Source organism: Nycticebus coucang, chromosome Y, assembly GCF_027406575.1.
Source record: "Nycticebus coucang isolate mNycCou1 chromosome Y, mNycCou1.pri, whole genome shotgun sequence".
In the NCBI taxonomy this organism is placed as follows: domain Eukaryota; kingdom Metazoa; phylum Chordata; class Mammalia; order Primates; family Lorisidae; genus Nycticebus; species Nycticebus coucang.
In genome coordinates, this window is record NC_069805.1 from 33812642 (window position 1) to 33837933 (window position 25292).

Sequence of the window (25292 nt, forward strand, 5' to 3'; positions counted from 1 at the left end):
CCCAGTTCTCACTTTGCTCCATTAGAAATATAAAAAAGATGTCAGATTTAAAACATTAAAAGAAAAACAGCTGATCTGGTCAACAAATGCAGATGCAGGCTTTTCCGACGACAGAGGTGGCTCGTGACTGATGGCGAGAGACAGACGTGTTCACACACGCACACATACAGGTTGGTCTGTGCCCGGAGAGCGCACGGGAAACCAGGAAGGGGAATGCAGACCCAGGAGGGTTCGGGGCTCTGGCCGGTGTGCCCGCACAGGAGCTCAGCCTAGCTCACACACCCACCCTCGCCCTCCTCCTCCTCAGGGAAGTGGGCCTGCTTCCAGTGCAGGCCCTGCACAAGGCTCTCAGACCAGTCGCTCATGGGGTCTCACTCGCAGATGGAGGGCAGCGGGTAGCAAGAGGTAGTGATGCTGATGCTGTCTCCATGGCGGATCTCCTGTCTCTTCCGGCCGTCAAAGGACACCCACGCTGTGTTCCGTGCTTCTGGTGACACCATGATCTTCAGCTCGACCCCTGCGGGGACCACGATGGGCTAGAAGGACAGCTAGTGGGGGCAGATGGGTGTGATCATGATGGCTGGCAAGTTGGGGTGGATCATGGAGGCCCTAGCCATGGCTGGTATGCCGTGCTGCCCATCAGGGTGGACATGATCACTCCATCGCCCTGCACTGTGGTGATGTGGTGTCCGTCCAGGTAGACGTCCACATTGGACAGGTATGAGGAGGGGCCTCTGTCGATCACCACCTCCTTTAGGACCTGGTACTGCATGGCCTGCTGCCCGGCCTCCGCATCCAGGCCTGCAGTGGGTGTGCTGTTCTCACTGAGCCTGTTGTGGATAGACACCTACCTGGCCCTGGGCTCCTTCACCACCCTGACATTCAGCCGACTCCGAAGGACAACAGCTGCATTCCCCTCTATCACCTGGGTAACTTGAGACTGAAAGTCCTCAAAGGCAAAAGGTGTCAGGAAGCCCAGGGAGCCGAGGGGGAAGGCCATGACTGGAGGCACACTGCCCTGGAACAGAGAGGATGCATACAGCAGGGTCCCATCCCCTCCCAGCCAGATGATGAGATCTATCTGATTGGAAATGTCATCATAATCTTCTCGGAAAGTGTAGAATTTCTTCTTCACTGCCCCAAAGTTTTCATCACTCACAATGGCAGGGTCTTCCAGCACCTTCTTTTCCACATACACAACCATGTTGCTCTCCTCCATGAGGTATGTGCAGAGCTCCTTGAACAGCTGCAGCAGGCTGGCATCGCGGACCTTCTTGACCACCAGAACACTCTTTGGAGATTTGCTCCATGCCAGCTGCTGGCTTGCAGGGTCCTGAATGTGCATGATGGTCTGAGGGTTCTACAGTACGCAGGCCTTTGGTCCAAAGGTGGTCACTGGGCAAGGCCCATGCAGACAGCATGTCCTCCTGAACTCGTTGGTGCTCCCCGGCTTGGGAGAGGCACACTGCGGGACTTGGCCCTGCCCCGGATGGGGTGGCCGTAGCTCCAGGCCTCCTCGCCATGGCACACAGAACAGCAGTACGTGGCCGAATCTGGACACAGCTCCTTGTTCACAGGCATTTTTTCTTGTTCCATTTCCATAGTCGATAAATGAGAACTTCAGTCAGAAAAAAACACTGATGCCATTAGCTGCGGGTGCTTGCGGGGCATCTACACGCCGGACCAACCTTGCAGGCCCCGCTACTGGCCGTCGCTACCTGGCCCTCCGTGCCCTGGCCGCCTGCCGCCCCATGGCCACCCGGACCGGTGCCGGTGCCGCCGAGCAACAATGCACCGCGGTGGCCTAGTGCCCACAAGGAAGCTATTACTAGTTAAGTGTTGGGGAAATCAAAATTATATTTGAATTTTCAACTGTACTAGGGACCAGCTCCCCTAAACCCAGAGCTGTTGAAGGGTCAATTGTACTTATATTCATTTTCGTAAGAACATACTGTCTAATCTTTATGCAATGAATTTACATTCTCTCTGAAATAAGAAAAAATGTTTTAATTTATTTTGACTGAAGCATAATAAAATATGTTTTATGGAATTTCCATTTCGATTCCATTCGGTATAACATAGTCTTCTTTTAAGGTCTATATTCCCAAGTGACACTCAAAGTAGTCTGTCCTATTATGAATTCCTAATCTCTGAGCCTTCCTTATGGTCCACTATTATCATCCCTGATACTTATTAAACATTTACCAATTGTAATAGTATTCTAGGTACTATATATGTATGATTTCATTTATTCTTCAAAAGTATTTAAGATAAATACTATTATTATTCTCATTTTATTACAAATTGAAGTTAAGAGAGAAGTTAAATAACTTGTCCAAGCTCACAAAGCTGGTTGTCTAGGGTTAAGCTTTTATTCTGACATCCAGGGTGAAAGACTTACCTAGATCTCCCTCTCCAGCCTCTGTGCCTTCTATCCCCCCAACCACCAACACTAGAAACAGATTCTCTCAGATACTTTGCATATCTGTACCTTTTCTAACTTTCTCTCACTTATGACCTCTTCGCTTCTATGTACAAAAAGAGAATCTACTTATCTCTCCATCTTTAAAAAAAATCCCTAAACTATATATTTAATACATGTGCCTTCTATGGGTAGGATCCTACACCAAAAAAAATACTTACCTGGCAGGGGAGATACCATGATCACGAAGGTGGTTTTCCCAGGGCGAGGCTTATCCATTGCACTCCGGATGTGCTGACCCCTGCGATTTCCCCAAATGTGGGAAACTCGACTGCATAATTTGTGGTAGTGGGGGACTGCGTTCGCGCTTTCCCCTGATTTTAAAATAAAAAAAAGAGAAAGAAAAAAAACAACATTAAGACGTTCTTGCCTTCAAAGAGGCAGAAGAAACAATATACAAATATAGGTAACAACAAAATTATTACTACTGTCTCCTAAAGATACAATACTGCTTTTTCCTTCTTTTCTTTTCTTTTTTTTTTTTGAGACAAGAGTCTCACTATGTGAGGCTTGGAAGAGTGCCGTTAAATCACAGCTCACAGCAACCTCAAACTCTTGGGCTTAAGTGATTCTCTTGCCTCAGCCTCCCAAGTAGCTGGGACTACAGGCACCCGCCACAACACCCAGCTATTGTTTTGTTGCAGTTGTCATTGTTGTTTTAGCTGGCCCAGGCCGGGCTCGAACCCACCAGCCTCGGTGACTATGGCTGGCACCATAACCACTGAGCTATGGGCACCGAGCCAATCCTACCTTTTTCATTGTAACTCTCTGTTGACCTTCTTGAAAGAGTACTCTACTCCAAGGCCCCATACATCATTTTCTCTTTACTCCTCTAAAATGGAACTTGTACCCCTCTACTAGTAAAAGTTGCAACCTTAAAAGTAATTAGACAACACAGGGACAGGACTCAGGTCTTATGTCTAACCAAGGGAGGCAACACAAGACAGCATGACCCAGCCTAATTAACTTTAGAAGAAAACAAAAATTGACCTCCTAGCTACTGGAATTCAGCTCATACCCCAAAAAGGAGGGGGATCCACAATCTGTCTCTTGATTAATGTTTTCCAAAATGACCAAAGCAAGATGCTGGCATTTGCTGATAAGGAATGTGGCTGCAAAGAAACCAAACCTATCTGGATCTAACCACCTCAAGCTAAACAGCCGCTCACACTGGCTTTACCCGACTTTCCCCTCATTATTATCTCATTTTAATGCTAAAAACCAGGCTTGGGGTGGAGATTTAAAATGCTAATGGGACATACAACACACGTAATAAAACTACATAAGCACAAGAAAATCTCCACCTCTACCTGGATACACATCACCCTTTTCCTGCCTCTTTATAACTCTCCCCTCCAGGAGCCAGACTGAGGATTTTTCCTCTGTGCTTTGTCCCTTGTGTTCAAACATGAGCCTCAAAAAAGCTTTGCTTGTGACTCTCCCTTTGCCTCTTAATGTCTATTCCAGGGAGAGCCCATGGGCCTGCAATGGTAACAAAACAGTGATGTCCAAACCACCAGATCCAAAACCTTTTTCCATATTCATTTTGTGTACCTTCTTGCTTCTCAGGGCACTCTATTTTCTTGGTTACCTTCATACTTACTTCCTCATTATAATTTGTCTCTTGTCTTTTCAACCAGCCCATTCTGGTTGTTTGCTGGCTCTCCCACTTCCTTTCAAATTTTATTTTCAGCATATAGGAATACCACGTATGCAATATTTATTTGTTAATTAAACCTCAATAAAGCTAGAAAAAAAGGAAATATATATCCCATATTAGACATGCTTAGTTTGAGTCAAGGCAGTCAAGGCAGTTATGAATTTGGGAACGTCAGCTAGGGCTAAAAAGGTAAATTTGAAAGTATGAGGGACACTTACACAAATTTTGATATTCACAAAAACCAAGAAATGTAAAATCATTTTGATTACCACCTGTACTTTCTCAATATAGTCACTGTAACAGTCTGTGCACCTGTGTATTCTTGTAAACCATTTGTGAAACCACTCTTTTCGCTCCTTTCACTTTTGTAGATGTGAACAGCTTCGACAGGGCTGGAGAAACTTCTTCCATGTACACACTTTTTTACTGTGGGGAACAGGAAATAATCACCTGAGGCCAGGACAGGACTCTGTGGACTCCAGGAACTAAATGGCGATGTCAGCTGTGTGGGCAGATACATTGTCATGGTCGAAGTTAGTCCCCTGAACTCCTGTTCTTATCTGCTATTCCTGAAGCTTCCCAAAAACTTTGGGTAGGCACATTGTCGTGTACCACTGTGCAGTGACAGTCCTTTGTTCCTGCAGAGGAACGGATCCAACATGACTGCTTTTGGAGAAGAAAGTTGCTGCTATTTTCTTCCCAGCACTTCAGGCCACTTCACCTTTGTTGGTGGATTATCATTAGGAAAAGAAATCCACATTTCTGATGCTTATTCTCTGGACCAAACTAGTAACTCCAGGTTTCCTCACCAGTAACAATGTCAGAAGCGCATCTCGACTTCCCTCCATCAGACGTGGCCGGCGTTTCTTCACACCATTCAGTGTGGATGTGCTTTTGCTCACCTGTCAAAGTGTGAGGCATCCATCGGGATGAAACTTTACCAACTTCAAGATAATCTTGCAGGATTTTAGACGCCACCACTGATCCAATCTGTAGTGCCACTTCAGCGTCCTTAAATGTCACTGGATTGTTTTCACGAACCATTTTTCCACAGTAGCAATGTTTTCCTCAGTCACAGCAGTTGCTGGGTGTCCACGCCTTTCCTTGTCTTTCAGCAAAATTCGGCCTTTTCTAAATTCTAGAAACCACCAAAAATTGTCACATGGGAAGGAGAAAGGTCCTGAAAGCCTGTTATAAATGCTCCAAACTCTGAGATTTTAACCCACTTTTAAAATCGTAGAAAATCATCATGCAAAAGTTCTCTCTTCCCATCTACACAGCTGATGCCTGAGTGCCTCTTGGATGGAAACAAATGAAGCTCTCCCTGCAACACCAATAAAGTGAGCAAGCTGGAACTCGCATGGGTATCTGAGAGGATGCTGCTGTCAACTGTATTTCTTGGAAATGAAATAATGGACCATAACACAGTCTCTCTCAAAACTTTCATGGTAACCTTCATATACCAGGTTGGGCAATTAGGTTCATGAGCTCATTCTAGAAAAAGTGCTATATACCTCCTTGCTGAATATCACTACAGTCACCTTTAAAGTACTCCACTTGGGAAGATATGCCCCAATGCCAGTGCCTCGTCCCCACTTCAAAGAAATTGAGGAACTCTTTTTTCTGGAAAGATCATTAGAGCTGTCATTGTATGGCACATAAAAACATGCAACAACAATAATGAACACCACTCAGCAAACACTGCCACATGTTGACATAAACACAACTGTGGGACACTAAAATACCAAAGTTAGGAAACCTGCCAACGTTGGTGGCAAGTTCGCAAACTTAATTTTTAGACCTCATATGACAACCGCTCTGATGGTCATTCCAGAGAGTTCCCAAATTGCTTTGAAGGATGGACTAGGCACCGGCATTGGTATGTAGCTTCCCAAGGGAACTACTTAAAAGGTGATTTTAGTGATTCAACAGTGAGGTGTGTAGCAATTTTTCTAGGATCAGTTCACGAACTTCTCAGACCAATGTACGTGTACATTGTGAAATGACTACCACAATCAAGCTAATTAACATATCCATCACCTCACAGTTGTTTTGGGGTTTGTGTGTGTGATAAAAACATAGAAGTTCTGGGGGCAAGACATGATTGCAAAAGGGACTTTACCTAACAAATGCAACCAGTGTAACCTGCCTTATTGTACCCTCAATGAATCCCCAACAATAAAAAAAAAAAAAAAATAGAAAATCTACTCTCTTGGCAGTTTTTAAGTATATAATATACTATTATTACATATAGTCACCATGTTATACAATAGATCTATAGATTGAATTTATATAATTTCTAAAATATCAATTTCCCCTCTTTATTAACCTATTTCTGTGAATGAGATCAGTTTTTTCCTAAAGATCCAGTTTGAATCTTTGGAGTTATATATGGTCCCACTTGCTCCTCAAAAAGCATTCCATCACCACCACCATTCCCATTTAGATGCTTTTTATCCAAGTCTGGACACCCACAAATGCCTGCTGAATGTTTACTCTACCTACACTCTGTCCCTTTCACACAGCAAGGCATGGAAGGAGTATTGCTCAAAACACTTTTATTTCGATGACTGAAACATGATTCTGAGGTAGGACTACGCAACTCCCTCAAAAGTGGGTATTTTCGAATTGTGGAGTAGGAAAGAGACAAAACTGAGCTAAAGAAAAGCTTTCTCTAAGTGAATTGGAGCAAGTGCATACTCCTTTAAGTTTAACAGCTTACGGTGAGAATTGTATGCTTGTTTTATTTAGCATACTGAGATTCCAAGTACTACTCTTCTAATAATAAACCCAGGATAATGCTATCAGACTAATCTTCCTTCATGGTCACTTTTTAACATGTTCTTCTCCTGTTCAGCACTTTTAGGAGCGCTCTCCCTCTCTCTGTCATCCACAGCTTCAAACTCAAACTCCTCGCCTCAGTAGTGCAGGCCTTCTACAAGCTGGTTCTAAGAAACTATTTACTTTTGTCTCTCACCACTGCCTCATTTTTGAACTCTCAATTATGGGCATGCCCAACCTTTGGGGAGCTGCTTATTCTTTTTTCTTTTTTCTTTTTTTAGAGACAGAGTCTCACTTTGTCACCCTCAGTAGAGTGTTGTAGCGTCACAGCTCACAGCAACCTCTAGTTCTTGGGCTTAAGTTGATTTTCTTGCCTCAGCCTCCCAAGTAGCTGGTACAACAGGCACCTGCCCCTGTGCCCGGCTATTTTTTGTTGTTGTAGTTTGGCCAGGGTTGGGTTTGAACTCACCACCCTCCATATATGGGGCTGGTGCCCTACTCACTGAGCCACAGGCGCCACCTGGAGCTGCTTATCCTTTACTGATTCCACCACTCACCTGACAACCCACATGCTTCTCTGTTTGGTTGATTACTGTCATATATATGTATGTGTGTGTATATATATGCATATATCCACATACCAAACTAGGTTGGAACTTACCAGAAAACACTTCCTATTCCTTGAATGTCCTACACACAGCAGATAGTCAGTTACTATTTTTCCTGATATGCATAATACATAGTTGCTGTGTAACATGATGTTACATTTATGTGGCATTTCATGCTTTTCAGTGAAATTTAATGTTTATTCTTTCAAACTCAATCTAGCCAAAACAGCATTCTTTTTTTTTGGCAGTTTTTGGCCGTGGTTGGGTTTGAACCCACCACCTCCGGCATATGGGGCTGGCGCCCTACCCTTTTGAGCCACAGGTGCCCAAAATAGCATTCTTAATTTCCTCTTCTCTTCCTAATCTATTTACCCCTCCATTAGGTAAATGATGCCACTGATTATCCCATGGGTCATACCTATCACTCAAAAGTCACTCAGTTCTTCTCTGTCCTTCTCATTCTGTATCCTCTGCACCCATGGGCTCTGACAGCTCTGACTCTGAAATCCACCTTCACTTCTCTCCATTGCACTGCTACCTCACTACACCAGTTCCTCGTTGATTTCCTAGATTCCTCTCTAGTCTCTACCACCTACTGTCCACACAGCAGCCAGGAGAATCATCTGCAAATATAAACCAGACCTCATCACTCCCTCCTTTCAATCACTCCAACAGTTTCCTGCAACACTCAGAATAAATCCGAATGCTTTACCATGGTCTATCTCTGCATACTGGGCTCCTGCCTACCTTTTCACTTCCAAGTCCTATTGTTCTTCCTCTGTATCACCAAGTCTGGACATCATGGTTGCTTTGCTAACCTGCAACACACCAGGCTTGATTCTGCCTTAGAGCCTTTGTACATGCTGTTTCCTGTGCCTAGAAAACATTTTGCCCCAGATCTCTAAATCTACATTAATCACCAGCCTGCCCACCCTACCACTTTCAACCATATACATTGTATTTCTCTTTTCACTTACCTCTACCTTGCTCATATATTTACTTGTCTATTGATAATCACATCCCCCAAGTCTCCTCAACATGCAGAACTAACTGGCATTTTACTATTGTTTCTCCAATGGCATAATACTTCCTGGCATATAATAGAGATAAATAAATGACTTGAATAAATGAGTAAGTGATTACAATTTATATACCCAAAATCATTTTATCATTTTATAGATAGAGAAACAATTTCAAAACTATTAAATAGTTTTACTCAAAGTTACTCAGTGTGTTAGAGATAGGGTCAGAACTCAATCTTCAGGATCTTCAGGATCTAAGTTCAATATTTTAGCTATTATACTATGATGCTAAAATATGATTAGCTTTAAACCACTTTAAATAATTCTTTTAAATGATTAAATCCTTTTAATAAATATGGTAATATTTTTAATAAAGATTCTACTAAAAATCTACTGTTAATTGAACCATTATATCAAACTTAGAACAAGTGAAAAAAATAAATGCTATCCCACATATATATTTTTTCTTTCTTACACATTCTAAAAATACATATTATACTCAGACATTATATATTTACATTTGATAAAATCTAGAATGCAAAGGCAAAGCATCTAATAACAGCTTACATTATATACACACATACAAAGCTTAGATCCTTAGTCCTTTTTATTTTTCTCCCAAGATCACCCTTTTAAATTCCCCATAAAGTATCCATCCCAGAACCTTAAGATGAAGCATTAAGGTATATTTTAAAATTCTGTTAATTTTTTGAAGAAACTTCTTGATGAAACACTATTGTTTAAAAGGTAAACAATAATGTTAGAAGTGCTTTTCTTTCTTTATAAGTTAGAATACAAAAAGCCCTTTTATATATAGTGGCCATAGAAACAATAATATCACTAGAGATGCCCCCTTAAGGTAGACCCTTGAAAAGATTTAAACATACCCTTTTAAAAGCCATTCATTGATGGGTGTGATTGATAAAAGCTGAAGAAAAAGCCATATTGCTGCTGGGAAGAATGCAAGTGTAAAGATCTGAATAAGCAGATGCAGTTTGATATGCACCAAAGCACTGGTCAGCTCCTGGAAAAAGGAAGGACACAAAATAAAGCCAGGTAAGAAAGCTAACTCTGAAAAGACATTGCTACTCACATAACATCACATTAAGTTAGCTTTCCAGTCTTTTCATAGCTGAAATTTTTATCTATAAGTATATGCATATGATACAATTTCATGATGATTATATTTTTGTGTAAAATTTTTGAAGTATTCTAATTTCCTTCAAATATATAATACAGCCTAACAATTCAGACTTGTAATATTCTGGACTAGGACTAAGCTAAACCTTTACAATAGTATAGATTTGAGGATTGTTGACAATATAAGCACACGTGTATGTTTATCTGCATAAAAAAATAAATCTTTTAAAAAACTTATAACAGGACCTATCAAATTTAAATTAAATAATCAGTATTCATTATATCAAACCTATCAGGCCTCAATGTGGCAAGATGCTATGGAATCCATAAATAATTGTTTAAATGTTTTCTTCAGTGATAGTCTCTAATTCAAAATAGCTTCCCCTCCATGATCTACTCACTAGATTCTTTGTGAGCATTTGCTGAATACCAGTTATATGCCATGACCTGAGCTTATCATTTTATTTTACCTGTTATCTCATCAAATCCTCATAATAACCCATTTAAGTAGATAATATTGTCTCCATTTCACTGATGAGGAAATTGAAGTAGAGATACTGTCCAGTACAGATCAGAATTAAACTTACTTGGGGCATGCTGCTTCTTATATTGTATGACATTGCTGCCCCAAGAGGGGAACAAATGTACATCAAACATGATAATCCAGGCACATGTTATGAATCTGGTGGCTAAAAAGAATAATTGGGGTTCAACTATATATAAACTTTAAAACATTTGCATTTGAATTAGTGTTATGTGGCTATTCAAAGTGCAGTAGAAAAAGTACAGTCCTTTAAAAAAAGCCAGTAGTCATTACAGCATATTCAAAGATGCTAGAGATTCACTGGTTATAAACATTGAACCATAATGGCTCCCTTAGTTGAAGTGAGAGATTCAAGAGATCCTCAATTTCAAGGACATTAGCCTAAATTTATCAGTTTAATAGACAGTAGGTTAACCCAAACTCATTCGCTAATTGCCACGTTCTGAGATCTGTCTCACAGGTTCCCACTATCTCCCTGGGTGGAGACATATAAACAGTTACTTCCTTTTTGATCATATGACATCTCTAATGATACCTAGAGAATTTCTGGCAATCTGTGTCTAATTTAGGACCGCTGGGAGATGTTGGGCCTACCAGAAGCCATATTAGGCCCTCAGATTAAGAAAAAGAAGGTGCTTGTGGCTCAGTGGGGTAGGGTACCGGCCCCATGTACCGAGGGTGGTGGGTTCAAACCCAGCCCCGGATGAATTGCAACAAAAAAATATCTGGGCATTGTGGTGGGTGCCTGTAGTCCCAGCTACTTGGGAGGCTGGGGCAAGAGAATCACCTAAGCCCAAGAGCTGGAGATTGCTGAGAGCTGTGACGCCACAGCACTCTATCGAGGATGATAAAGCAAAACTGTCTCTACAAAAAAAAAGAAAGAAAGAAAAATAAGCCAACCTTACAATTAATCTGAATTCTTTTTTTGAGACAGAGTCTCACTGTGTCACCCTCGATAGAGTGCCATGGCGTCACAGCTCACAAGAACCTCAAACTCTTGGGCTTAGCTGGGACTACAGGTACCCGCCACAACACCCAAATATTTTTTTTTGTTCTTGCAGTTGTCATTGTTGTTTAGCTGACCTAGGCTGGGTTCAAATCCACCAGCCTGGGTATATGTGGCTGGCGCCCTACCCACTGAGCTAGATAAAACTTGAACAACAGTAGACTTTACCTAACAAATGTAATCAGTATAACCTAACTTCTTGTACCCTCAGTGAATCACCAACAATAAAATAAATAAATAAATAAATCTTGAGCAAAAGTAGTTCAGAGAATTATCAACAGTCTTGAAACCAAATTTCATTTAAATATACTCAGAGGAATATGATAAATACGAAATAAATATTAGCATTTCTAAAAATCATAATAAAATGATTAGCTAAGTCATTTGCATATAATTCTGATAGGAATAGAAAACAGCATAACTTTTCTGAAAAGCAATTTGGGAATACATAACAAGGACTATAATATAATTCACATTTTGGGGCCAGGTGCGTTGGCTCATGCCAGTAATCCTAGCACTCTGGGAGGCTGAGGCAGGTGGATTGCCTAGATCAGGATTTCAAGACCAGCCTAGCCAGAGTGAGACCCCATCTCTAAAAAAATAGCCAGAAATTGTGGTGGGCACCTGTAGTCCCAGCTACTCAGGAGGCTGGGGCATGAGGATTGCTTGAGCCCAAGAGTTTGAGGTTGCTGTGAGCTATGACACCACAGTACTCTACTGAGGGCAACCAAACGAGACTCTGTCTCAAAAGAGAAAAAAAAAAGTATATATATAAACATATATGTACTTTTATACTTATATACCATATATATATATATAATCTGGGTGGCCATAAAGTTTTAAATTACACATGAACTTGGTGGCCACCCTGTATATACATATAATTCACATTCTGGGGAACCCAAAATTTCATGTCTAGGTATTTACACTAAGAACATAAAAGGCAGTTACAAACATATATACACAGAACTAATCATCATAGTCACAACGTTATCTATTAAAACAAAACCTGAAAACAAATGCCCAAATGTAGGAACATAATTGTTGCAGTTGCCATTGTTGTTTAGCTGGCCCGGGCTGGGTTTGAACCCACCAGCCTGGGTGTATGCGGCTGGCGTAAAAGTTAAAGTATAAGCAGATGTTGATGAGGATGTGGGAGTACAGTATCTCAGTCCTACTTCATCAATAAGAGTGTAAACTGGTCTAGCCGATGGAGAGCAATCTGGCAACTCCTTCCTTCATTCAGAAAATACTTACTAAGTACATGCCACCATTCTAGGTACACAACTTAAACTACATATGTCGTTTGACCTGGTAATTCTACTTCTAGGAATTTATCCTTCACATATGTTCCCAAATGTGTGAAATGACATATTTTTAGGTTACCCTTTACAACATATTAGTAATAGCACAATCTTATAAATGTCCATCAATAAAGGATAAGTAAATCATATTATTACACACCCATACAATAGAATACTATTTCGTATACAAAAAGAACCAAGGTTCTTTAGGTGTTGATATGAAACACTCTACAAGATGTGTTTTTTAAAATAAAGTAAGATAAAGCACCAAACATAAAATACTAAAATTTGTAGAGGGATGGATACACATCTGTATGTGTCGCATAGAATATTTTTGGAAAGGTATACGGACGGTATACGGAAATTGTTAACATTAGTTATCTACAGAGAAGAGAACCAGATATCTAGTGAAAGGATGAAAGGAAGATTTATCATATATATACTTTTCTACCTTTTAATTCTGAACTATGTGAATAAATCATATATTCATAAAAGGAAATAATTATTTTTATTATAAAATATATAGAAAATTAAATAATATCAAACTACACGAAAATTATTATACAACGTTACATGAAAAATATGAGCAAATATATGCGTGTATGTGTATATGTCTGCAAGTTCGTATACACACATACATACATATACAATTTTACTTTTTAAAATGAATATGATGAATATTTTATTTCTAAAAAAATTCTATATATAAGATATTTTAGGGAGGTGGAGGGTCACGGTGTGTGACACACCTTTTGGGGGTGGGACACAATCATAAAAGGGACTTTACCTAACAAATGCAATTAATGTAACGTGGTTCTTTGTACCTTCAATGAATTCCCAACAATAAAAAAAAAATGATATTTAGAAAAAAGGACTAAAAAACACATGAATGTTAATAACAATTATTCTTTCTAATCTTAAAAAGGACTAAAAATCACATGAATGTTAATAACAAGTATTCTTTCTAATCTTTCCATAATTAGTAAATATCACTTTTATAATCAGAAAAATGTTATAAAAACTACAATGTAGATAGAAAATGCTAGCTGACTTAATAAATGATAATTAGAAATTGATATTGCATCAGAATGTGGTAAAGGACTTAGCAAAATGAGTCTCAACAACCTACCATAGTAGGCCATGAGGGGCTTCTTCAACAAAAGGAAAGTGTTTCTATAAAGGTTTTCATGACTTAAAGAAAAAAACAATGTAGTATCTTTTCCATGTCTTCTTTATACAACCATAAAGATGAGATCCAGTAACAATGGAAAAGAAGAAGCAACTAAACTCTATAAAATCCAAAATAGGATTATTCCATATGATACTATTTATTTCATAAACCTGGGTAGAATTTAGGACCATAAATAAATGCCATCAGGAATGATGGAAAAGTTGCCTCTGCATAACAGTTTGTTTATTCACATGTAAAACAGGTCAAATTCCATTAAAATAAACTTAAGGAGACACTCCATATACTGTACTGATTATACCAGAGTCTCACTGACAGCATCAAGAATTGCTTAAAGCCAGGGCTCTGACTGGGGCATAGGAATATTTTCATTACATACCAATTTCCTTCCTAACCCTTATTTGACTTCAACTGATTCACTTTCTGAGAGTCAGGCTCATAGCTCTGGGCTTGAAACAAGCAGCGTAAACCCAAGTTAAGAATTTGCCATATTTACTTTTCAACTAATGAGATTTAAAAAAAATACTCTGTTTAGAAAAATAAAGAAACATGTATATATTCTGCCCCACTCAGGACCCATTTTCAGGCCTTGAGTCTCCTGCTCATCTTAGTTTCCATTCCCAGGGCCAAGCCTAGTGCCTGTAGCCATGGCGCTTAATTGGTATGTATTTAAATGAATGGCCCCTACCACAGTCTGTTATGTGACAAACCTTCTGAAACTGTAGGTTTGAAGTTAGCTAAATGTAAAATAAATTTTAAATGTGACCTTATAAAACAAAACATAATCTCAGAAACCAATTTCAACAGGTATTTCAAAAATGAATTATCAACTGTCATAAAACTGAAGATGTAGCATTACATTAGTACAGTGTCCTTTATAATTTTTACAAATAAGCGAAACAAATTTTAGAATACACATCATTAAATCAACGTATGAGTAATACTGTAGAAACATTCAATATAAATAAACTTGAATAAGATCAACATAAATGCTTCCAAATAAACTTAATTCAATAATAATTTACAGTCTTCTGTATGCAAAAATCCACTATCCTAAGACCTCATAAGATACACAAATCATAGTCCATGCTGCAATTAATTTAGGATTACTACCTAGAAAACAAATAACAAGATTACTATCTTCTAATTTGTAAGTTAGGTTACCCAGGAAATTAGTAGAGCTTAGAGATGACTTAATACAATGATGCAATCTAGGACATCTTAAGTTAAATGGCTTTTGAAAATGACTTGATGGGAGCTCCAGTGGCACAATTTAGCTCATGGTACTTACATGAAAATGACTTAACATATTAGTCTGAAAGGGCCTTTGATGGAGGAAATGGCTTTGATGGTTACTTAGATACCATGATAAACCAGGAGATCAAGGCACTTCATCATTACATCCAAATTAGTGGGATGACTCGGAATGTTTCTTAGGTGCTTACAAAAGAAGTTGGTCCTCAGAGAAATGCTGAAAGCTGTGACATTCTTCCTTCTTTAATTCCTACATCCCACAAAGTTGGCTGCTTTACAGAACAGTGTTAAGTAAGAAGTGAAGGAGAGAAATCAAGTCTCTTGCCAGCTTTCCTATGTCATAAGTAACAGCTGTAGCCATTAAGCAGCCACCAGGGGACGTAGTTTGAGCAACGTCCCAAGAAGAGGACTTAGAGGCAGCTGTTCCACAAAGAACATAAGCCAAGTGCAGCAGGAAGACCTCCCAGTAACTATCCTCCTGCATCACTCTGCCTCACATTGGAGAACCAATATTAGAACTCGGGTATTGACAGAAAAAGCTTGTACCCAATAACCACTAATCATGGTCCTCTCATATCAATACTCTTTACAAAAACTGGGATTTGACATATTTAGGAAATCCCATCTTATTCCAGTTTTTCCAGAAGAGCAGTAATTAGTAAGAATACTTACAATTCCTGAAACAAAATTCATCAGTTGTAGACACTACACACTAATCCTACATGTATCAAAAAAACTCCCCCAAAAAGATTCATATCAATATACAGAATACATAAATTCAATAAAATAATATTTTTTCCATCTTGCTACTAGGGTGATCTAAGGAAAAGGTAACTAAATTAGTGTTCATTCAAATCACAATGAACCAGAATGAATAATGCTGAGCCAGAATGTTAAGTTTTAAAACCATTTTCAAAAAATATCCTTCTTACAGTAAAATTTCCCTATCTACATAAGAATAAGCCCATTAGAATAACTTTATGTAATTTCTTCAAAAGCAAATGGTTATTTCTTCTCTTTTTTCTTCTATTGTAAGTCAAAAGAGACTCTTAAGATCTACTTATTTTTCTCTCCCATGTGAAAAAATATTTAGATTTCTTTACTTCCAAGAAAAGCCTAGGTTCAGTGAAACCTGGATCAGTAAATAACATTATCCATATTGTCTATATGAGATTTGGACTTGGCATGAAAAAATACCAATATTTAAATTAATTAGTTAATTATTAATTATTTATTAATAGACATGCTAAGGAAGGATATTTTTAAAATAAAAATTATTAAAAGTTATGACAAAATAAGCATTATTTGAACAGCATGGGTCCTGGGGAAAAAAGATAGATCCACAGAAGTTATAAAAACCACAACTAAACAACAGCTCAAATGTGCCCAAGCACAGTAGTCACCAGGGTAGGAAGACATGAAAATGCTTCAGTTCAATCATGTATTAAAAACATACTCATTATAACCACATCCTCAGGGTCCATGCTGCCAACCATAAAGTTTTTATAATGTGCACATGTAGAAATGAAATAAAAGTCCTTTGCACACAACGCTACAAGTCCTTCAAGATAACCTGAAGTCCAAGTTATCTTCTGTCACAGGGAAACCTTCAGATTATAGCTAATTATAGCTATAACTGCCTTTATGAAAGGACCGTGAAATTTCAAGTACAAATTAAATTTTTCTCCCTGCTTTTCATGTGCCCCACCGGTGATAGTACCTCCGTTTTTAATGATAGTCCACTGTTAACGAATATTGTTGCAACAGCAATGTAGGATATAGTTATTTCTGGCTTCAGTGGTCCTAAAAAGAGAAAAATGAGTTATTGTTAGAAAAAATTTCCAGTAGATAACTTGGTATAAAAGTAGAATCTATTACAGGACAACAAATGGCACTTTCCATTTTAGTGTTGCCTCTAGTGTCCTCTCCTGACAGAGGTAAGCCTTTGTGTAACGTAGCTAACTCCAGAGAGGATTTTCCAAAGGGCAAAGACCACGGCTGTCTGGTTTAGCATAGCATCCTCAGACCAGAAAATCAGCACATAGGAAAACAGGGAGGTAACATAATTCAGTGCGGGTGCTAATTATATCTATCATGGTATCAGTGCTTATATAACAATCAAAATACCTCTGAATCCAAAGAAGAGAATCAATGGAAGGAAGTTCCCTTCTCTTTAGCAAATATTACTTTCTTGCTTCTTCCCAGAAATAAAAGCTTATAATCATGCATGTACTCAGTATTCATTCTAAAAATACTTATTGAGCACTTACTATGTGAATGAGATAATACATGTAGAGTACTTAATAGTATATTGCTATGATTATAATTACTATTAAATTGTTCCAGGCCCTGGGGATACCATGATGAATCAGACAGGCCTGGTCCTTACCCTCCAGGAAATTGGGTTATTTCCACGGCAAATGTGTCAATACTGTGAGAACAACAGGGGCAATCCTGACATTTAAAGTATCATTTCTAACTTGCATACAGTTGGGTTTAAAACTTAAAATATTATCCAAAGAATTTTTTTTTTTTTTTGTAGAGACAGAGTCTCACTTTATGGCCCTCAGTAGAGTGCCGTGGCATCACACAGCTCACAGCAACCTCCAACTCCTGGGCTTAGGCGATTCTCTTGTCTCAGCCTCTGGAGTAAGCTGTGGCTACAGTTGCCCACTATTTTTTTCTTGCGGTTTGGTGGGGGCTGGGTTTGAACCTGCCACCCTCGGTATATGGGGCCAGCGCCCTCCCCACTGAGCCACAGGCACCGCCCCCAAAGAATATTCTTTTAAAAGACGGAGGTCTAAAAAACTGACTTTTACACTTGTATGAGGTCTATCAATTATGTTCATGAACTCGTCCTAGAAAAAGTGCTACATTCCTGAATATCAATTATTACAGTCACCACTGAAGTACTCCCTTTGGGAAGCTATGCACCAATGCCAGCCCCTAGTCCACACTAGGTCCACCAGCAATTTTGGAACTCTTTTTCTGGAATGACCATCAGAGCTACCATTGCATGGCACACAAAAATAAGCAAAAATAACGAATGTCACTCAGCAAGACACCACTACATGTCAATTCAAACACAGCTGTGAGACACTAATATACCAAGGTTATGAAACCTTACTGAGTTGTTTGTACAGTGCTGCCAACATAAGAACAAGGTGAAGGGTAGACTAGGTGCTGGCATCAGTGTATAGCTCCCCAAGGGGAGTACTTGGAAGGTGACCATAGGGATACTCAGCAAGGAGATATGTAGCACTTTTTCTAGGATGCGTTCACAAATTTAATTGTCAGAACTGTATATCAGTGGTTCTCTTGCAGTGACAATTTTGCTTCCCCACAGACATTTGGCAATGTTTGGAAACTTTCTTTGGTTATTTTCACATTTTCACTAATGGGTAGAGATCAGGAATTCTGATATACATCCCAGAAGGCACAGAACAGCCCCTCCAACACCAAACTCCCATGTTTAAAATGTCAATAGTACCAAGGCTGAGAAATCCTGATATATACCAGCATAGAATCCAAGACATTCTCATACTTGACACTCTCTACAGTGCTCTTATACTGGATTGAGTAGTGTCCAGCTCCAAAATTAATGTCCGGTCCACCAGATTTTGTGAATATGACCTTTTTTGGAAATAGGGTCTTTGCAGATGTAATCAAGTTAAGATGGGGTCTTGTTGAATTAAGAGTAGTTGCTAATTCAATGACTGGTACTCTTACAAAAAGGAGAAAATTTGGACACATAGACACGTACACAGGGAAGATACCATGAGAAGACAGAGGCAGAAAATGGAGTTATACTTCCATAAGCCAAGGAATGCCAAGGATAGCTGGCAACCACCACAGGCTACAAGAGGCAAGGAAGAGTTCTTCCCCAGAGCCTTTGGAGGACACCTTGACTTCAGACTTTTGGCCTCCAGAACGTGAGAGAATAATTTTCTGTAGTATTATGCCACCTGGTTTGTGGTAAATTGTCGCAGCAGCCCTGAGAAACTAATACATTCCCTAAATAAAACAAGACCATAATCACAACTCCTCCATACCCTCAAACCCTCCACTTACTCAGTAAATGGATAGAAGACCAAGCTCAGGAAGAAAAAAATCACCATTTATGCATTCAACAAATATTTACAGAACACCTACTACGTCTTAGGCATTTGAGGTAGAACAGTGAATAAAAGAAACAAAGTTAATTATACTCTACTCTTAATAGATTTGACATGTACCCTTGCAATATACACCATAGGTGAGGTCCCACCCATTACTCTCCTTTCACCAACCTCCTCCCTCCCCTCCTTCTCTTCCCTCCTTCACTGGGGACTATAGTTGTGTTTTATCTTTCATATGAAAGCGTGGGTGATTATATATTGATTTCATAATAGTACTGAATACACTGGATAGTTTTTCTTCCATTCTTGAGATACTTTACTAAGAAGAATATGTTCCAGTTCCATCCATGTAAACATAGAAGAGGTCAAGTCTCCATCTTTTTTTTAGGCTGCATAATATTCCATCATATACATATACCACAATTTGTTAATCCATTCTTGAGTTGATGGGCACTTGGGCTGCTTCCATGACTTGACAATTATGAATTGGTTAAGCGGAGAGTATAAATGTCTTAACACAATAATTAAGTGAAGTGAAGGTTATGTTAACCAGTTTGATGTAAGCATTCCAAATGGTATATAAAATCAGAATACTGTACCCCATAAATGCATTAATGTACACAGTTATGATTTAATAAAAAGATTAAGAGGTAAAAAAGAAATAGAAACAAAGATGTCGGAGGCGGAGCAAGATGGCAGCTGAGAAACAGCTTCCTTGCATCTGGGCACCGTGAGTCTGGGGATATAGGACTCCAGGCATCTCTGGCTGGTGGGATCTGCCTATCATCACCCCTGAGAGGATATAGGGAGTCAGCGAGAGACTTCTGGACCCCAAGAGGAGGACTAAAACAGTGGAAAACCGGCAAGTGGTCGCGTGTGTTCAATCCATCTAAACCCGCCCGAAACTTCCACAGGCACGAGAACTTAAAGAGCAAGAGGAAGTGAAACGAAAATTAGGGCAAGGAAACAGATTAAAGAAATCACCCATGAGCAAGAATCAGCAGAAAACTCCAGGCACCATGAAGAACCAGTCCAGAACAACCCCGCCAAGGGACCATGAGGTAGCTACTGCAGAGGATTCCACCTATACAGAAATGTTAGGAATGACAGAAAGGGAATTTAGAATACACATGTTGAAAACAATGAAAGAAATGATGGAAACAATGAAGGAAACTGCTAATAAAGTGGAAAATAACCAAAAGGAAATCCAAAAACAGAATCAAATCAGAGACGAACGATATGAAGAATATAAAAAGGATATAGCAGAGCTGAAGGAAATGAAACAGTCAATCAGGGAACTTAAAGATGCAATGGAAAGTATCAGCAACAGGTTAGACCATGCAGAAGAAAGAATTTCAGAGGTAGAAGACAAAGTTTTTGAGATAACTCAGATAGTAAATGAGGCAGAAAAGAAGAGAGAGAAAGCAGAACGTTCACTGTCAGAATTATGGGACTTTATGAAGCGTCCCAACATACGAGTTATAGGAATTCCAGAAGGGGAAGAAGAATGCCCCAGAGGAATGGAAGCCATACTAGAGAATATCATACAAGAAAATTTCCCAAATATCACCAAAGATTCTGACACACTGCTTTCAGAGGGCTATCGGACCCCAGGTCGCCTCAACTCTAACCGAGCTTCTCCAAGACACATTGTGATGAACCTGTCCAAAGTCAAGACTAAAGAAAAGATTCTGCAAGCTGCCAGGAGTAAGCGCCAGTTGACCTACAGGGGCAAATCCATCAGAGTGACCACAGACTTCTCTAATGAAACTTTCCAAGCAAGAAGACAATGGTCATCTACCTTTAATCTACTTAAACAGAACAATTTCCAGCCCAGAATTCTGTACCCTGCTAAGCTAAGCTTCAAAATTGATGGAGAAATCAAATCATTTACGGATATACAAACATTGAGGAAATTCGCCACAACAAGACCAGCTCTACAGGAAATACTTCAACCTGTTCTGCACACTGACCACCACAATGGATCAGTAGCAAAGTAAGAACTCAGAAATGAAAGGACAGAACCTAACCTCCACACTGATGCAAAAGATAAAACTAAGCAATGGACTCTCACCAAATAAGACGAATAGAATACTACCACACTTATCAATTATCTCAATAAATGTTAATGGCTTGAATACCCCACTGAAGAGACATAGATTGGTTGACTGGATTAAAAAACACAAGCCATCCATTTTCTGTCTGCAAGAAACACACCTGGCTTCAAAAGACAAATTAAAGCTCCGAGTCAAGGGTTGGAAGACAATTTTTCAGGCAAATGGAATTCAGAAGAAAAGAGGAGTTGCAATCTTATTTTCAGATACATGTGGATTTAAAGCAACTAAAGTCAAAAAAGACAAAGATGGTCACTTTATATTGGTCAAGGGAAAAATACAACAAGAAGACATTTCAATTCTAAATATCTATGCACCCAATTTAAATGCTTCCAGATTCTTGAAACAGACCTTACTCAGACTGAGCAATATGATATCTGATAATACCATAACAACAGGGGACTTTAACGCTCCTCTTACAGAGCTAGACAGAACCTCTAAAGAGTAATTAAACAAAGATATAAGAAATTTAAATGAGACCCTGGAACAACTGTGCTTGATAGACGCATATAGAACACTCCACCCCAAAGATAAAGAATATACATTCTTCCCATCACGCCATGGAACATTCTCCAAAATTGATCATATCCTGGGACACAAAACAAATATCAACAGAATCAAAAGAATTGAAATTTTACCTTGTATCTTTTCAGACCATAAGGCACTAAAGGTGGAATTCAACTCTAACAAAAACGCTCGACCCCACCCAAAGGCATGGAAATTAAACAGTCTTCTGTTGAATAACAGATGGGTGCAGGAAGAAATAAAACAGGAAAAATTAACTTTCTTGAGCATAACAACAATGAAGACACAAGCTACTAAAACCTGTGGGATACTGCAAAAGCAGTTTTGAGAGGAAAATTTATCACGTTAGATGCCTACATTCAAAAAAACAGAAAGAGAGCACATCAACAAACTCACAAGCCATCTTATTCAACTGGAAAAAGAAGAACAATCTAAGCCTAAACTCAGTAGAAGAAAAGAAATATCCAAAATCAAATCAGAGATCAATGACATTGAAAACAAAAGAATCATTCAGAAAATTAATGAAACAAGGAGTTGGTTTTTTTAAAAAATAAAATAGATAAACCGTTGGCCAGACTAACGAGAAATAGAGAAGTAAAATCTGTAGTAACCTCAATCAGAAATGATAAAGGGGAAATAACAACTGACCCACAGAGATACAAGAGATCATCTCTGAATACTACCAGAAACTCTATGCCCAGAAATTTGACAATGTGAAGGAAATGGATCAATATTTGGAATCACACCCTCTCCCTAGACTTAGCCAGGAAGAAATAGACCTCCTGAACAGACCAATTTCAAGCACTGAGATTAAAGAAACAATAAAAAGCTTCCAACCAAAAAATGCCCTGGTCCAGATGGCTTCACACCAGAATTCTATCAAACCTTTAAGGAAGAGCTTATTCCTGTACTGCAGAAATTATTCCAAAAAATTGAGGAAGAAGGAATCTTCGCAACACATTCTATGAAGCAAATATCACCTTGATACCAAAACTAGGAAAAGACGAAACCCAAAAGGAGAATTTCAGACCAATCTCACTCATGAATATTGGTGCAAAAATTCTCAACAAAATCCTAGCCAATAGATTACAGCTTATCATCAAAAAAGTCATTCATCATGATCAAGTAGGCTTCATCCCAGGGATGCAAGGCTGGTTTAAGATATGCAACTCCATAAACGTTATCCAACATATTAACAGAGGCAAAAATAAAGATCATATGATCCTCTCAATAGATGCAGAAAAAGCATTTGATAAAATCCAGCATCCTTTTCTAATTAGAACACTGAAGAGTATAGGCATAGGTGGCACATTTCTAAAACTGATTGAAGCTATCTATGACAAACCCACAGCTAATATTTTACTGAATGGAGTAAAACTGAAAGCTTTTCCTCTTAGAACTGGAACCAGACAAGGTTGTCCTCTGTCACTTTTACTATTCAACGTAGTGCTGGAAATTCTAGTCAATACAATTAGGCAAGACAAGGAAATAAAGGGAATCCAAATGGGAACAGAGGAGGTCAAACTCTCCCTCTTTGCTGATGACATGATCTTTTTTTTTTTTTTTTTTTTTTTTTTTTGTAGAGACAGAGTCTCACTTTATGGCCCTCAGTAGAGTGCCGTGGCCTCACACAGCTCACAGCAACCTCCAACTCCTGGGCTTAAGCAATTCTCTTGCCTCAGCCTCCCGAGTAGCTGGGACTACAGGTGCCCGCCACAGCGCCCGGCTATTTTTTGGTTGCAGTTTGGCCGGGGCCGGGTTTGAACCCGCCACCCTCGGGTATATGGGGCCGGCGCCTTACCGACTGAGCCACAGGCGCCACCCGCGATGACATGATCTTATACTTAGAGAACCCCAAAGACTCAACCACAAGACTCCTAGAAGTCATCAAAAAATACAGTAATGTTTCAGGATATAAAATCAATGTCCACAAGTCAGTAGCCTTGGTATACGCCAATAACAGTCAAGATGAGAAGCTAATTAAAGACACAACTGCCTTAACCATAGTTTCAAAGAAAATGAAATACCTAGGAATATACCTAATGAAGGAGGTGAAGGACCTCTATAAAGAAAATTATGAAATCCTTAGAAAGGAAATAGCAGAGGATATTAACAAATGGAAGAACACACCATGCTCACATGGATGGGAAGAATCAACATTGTTAAAATGTCTATACTTCCCAAAGCAATCTACCTATTCAATGCCATTCCTATCAAAATACCAACATTGTACTTTCAAGATTTGGAAAAAATCATTCTGCATTTTGTATGGAACCAGAGAAAACCCCGTATAGCTAAGGCAGTTCTTAGAATAAAAATAGAGCTGGGGGCATCAGCACAGCAGATTTTAGTCTGTACTACATAGCCATAGTGGTCAAGACAGCATGGTACTGGCACAAAAACAGAGACATAGACACTTGGAATCGAATAGAAAACCAAGAAATGAAACTAACATCTTACAACCACTTAATCTTCGATAAACCAAACAAGAACATAGCTTGGGGGAAAGACTCCCTATTCAATAAATGGTGTTGGGAGAACTGGAGTCTACATGTAAAAGACTGAAACTGGAACCACACCTTTCCCCACTCACAAAAATTGATTCAAAATGGATAAAGGACTTAAATTTAAGGCATGAAACAATAAAAATCCTCAAAGAAACCAAAGGAAAAACACTGGACGATATTGGCCTGGGGAAAGACTTCATGAAGAAGACTGCCATGGCAATTGCAACAACAAAAGTCAACAAATGGGACTTCATTAAACTGAAAAGCTTCTGTACAGCTAAAGAGACAACAACCAAAGCAAAGAGACAACCTACACAATGGGAAAGGATATTTGCATATTTTGAATCAGACAAAAGCTTGATAACTAGGATCTATAGAGAACTCAAATTAATCCACATGAAAAAAGCCAACAATCCCATATATCAATGGGCAAGAGACATGAATAGAACCTTCTCTAAAGACAGACGAATGGCTAACAAACATGAAAAAAAGTTCATCATCTCTATATATTAGAGAAATGCAAATCAAAACAACCCTGAGAGATCATCTAACCTCAGTGAGATTGGCCCACATCACAAAATCTCAAAACTGCAGATGCTGGCGTGGATGTGGAGAGAAGGGAACACTTTTACACTGCTGGTGGGACTGCAAACCAGTACAACCTTTCTGGAAGGAAGTATGGAGAAACCTCAAAGCACTCAAGCTGGACCTCCCATTTGATCCTGCAATCCGATTACCGGGCATCTACCCAGAAGGAAAAAAATCCTTTTATCTTAAGGACACTTGTACTAGACTGTTTATTGCAGCTCAATTTACAATCGCCAAAATGTGCAAACAGCCTAAGTGCCCACCAACCCAGGAATGGATTAACAAGCTGTGGTATATGTATACCATGGAATACTATTCAGCCATTAAAAAAATGGAGACTTTACATCCTTCGTATTAACCTGGATGGAAGTGGAAGACATTATTCTTAGTAAAGCGTCGCAAGAATGGAGAAGCATGACTCCTATGTACTTAATTTTGATATGAGGACAA

General features: G+C 39.2%; 1 protein-coding gene, 1 non-coding gene and 1 pseudogene across 2 annotated transcripts in view; 1 reads left to right on the forward strand and 2 right to left on the reverse strand.

The window, feature by feature from the left end:
* Positions 1-269: 269 nt before the first annotated feature.
* On the reverse strand, positions 270-1617 carry LOC128579067 (NAD kinase-like; annotated as a pseudogene).
* Positions 1618-2635: 1018 nt separating this feature from the next.
* On the forward strand, positions 2636-2799 carry LOC128579237 (U1 spliceosomal RNA). Its single transcript, XR_008378101.1, has one exon. It is a non-coding gene; the product is annotated as a U1 spliceosomal RNA (small nuclear RNA).
* Positions 2800-5192: 2393 nt separating this feature from the next.
* Positions 5193-25292, reverse strand: part of LOC128579188 (uncharacterized protein KIAA1671-like) — a 46629-nt gene continuing 26529 nt past the window's right edge. Inside the window, exons 4-6 of the mRNA XM_053581408.1 lie at positions 16711-16793; positions 9441-9577; positions 5193-5280 (exon numbers count right to left, since the gene is read on the reverse strand). Of these exons, the coding sequence (XP_053437383.1) occupies positions 16785-16793 (9 nt within the window). The 3' untranslated portion in view covers positions 5193-5280; positions 9441-9577; positions 16711-16784. The remainder of the gene's footprint in view (positions 5281-9440; positions 9578-16710; positions 16794-25292) is intronic.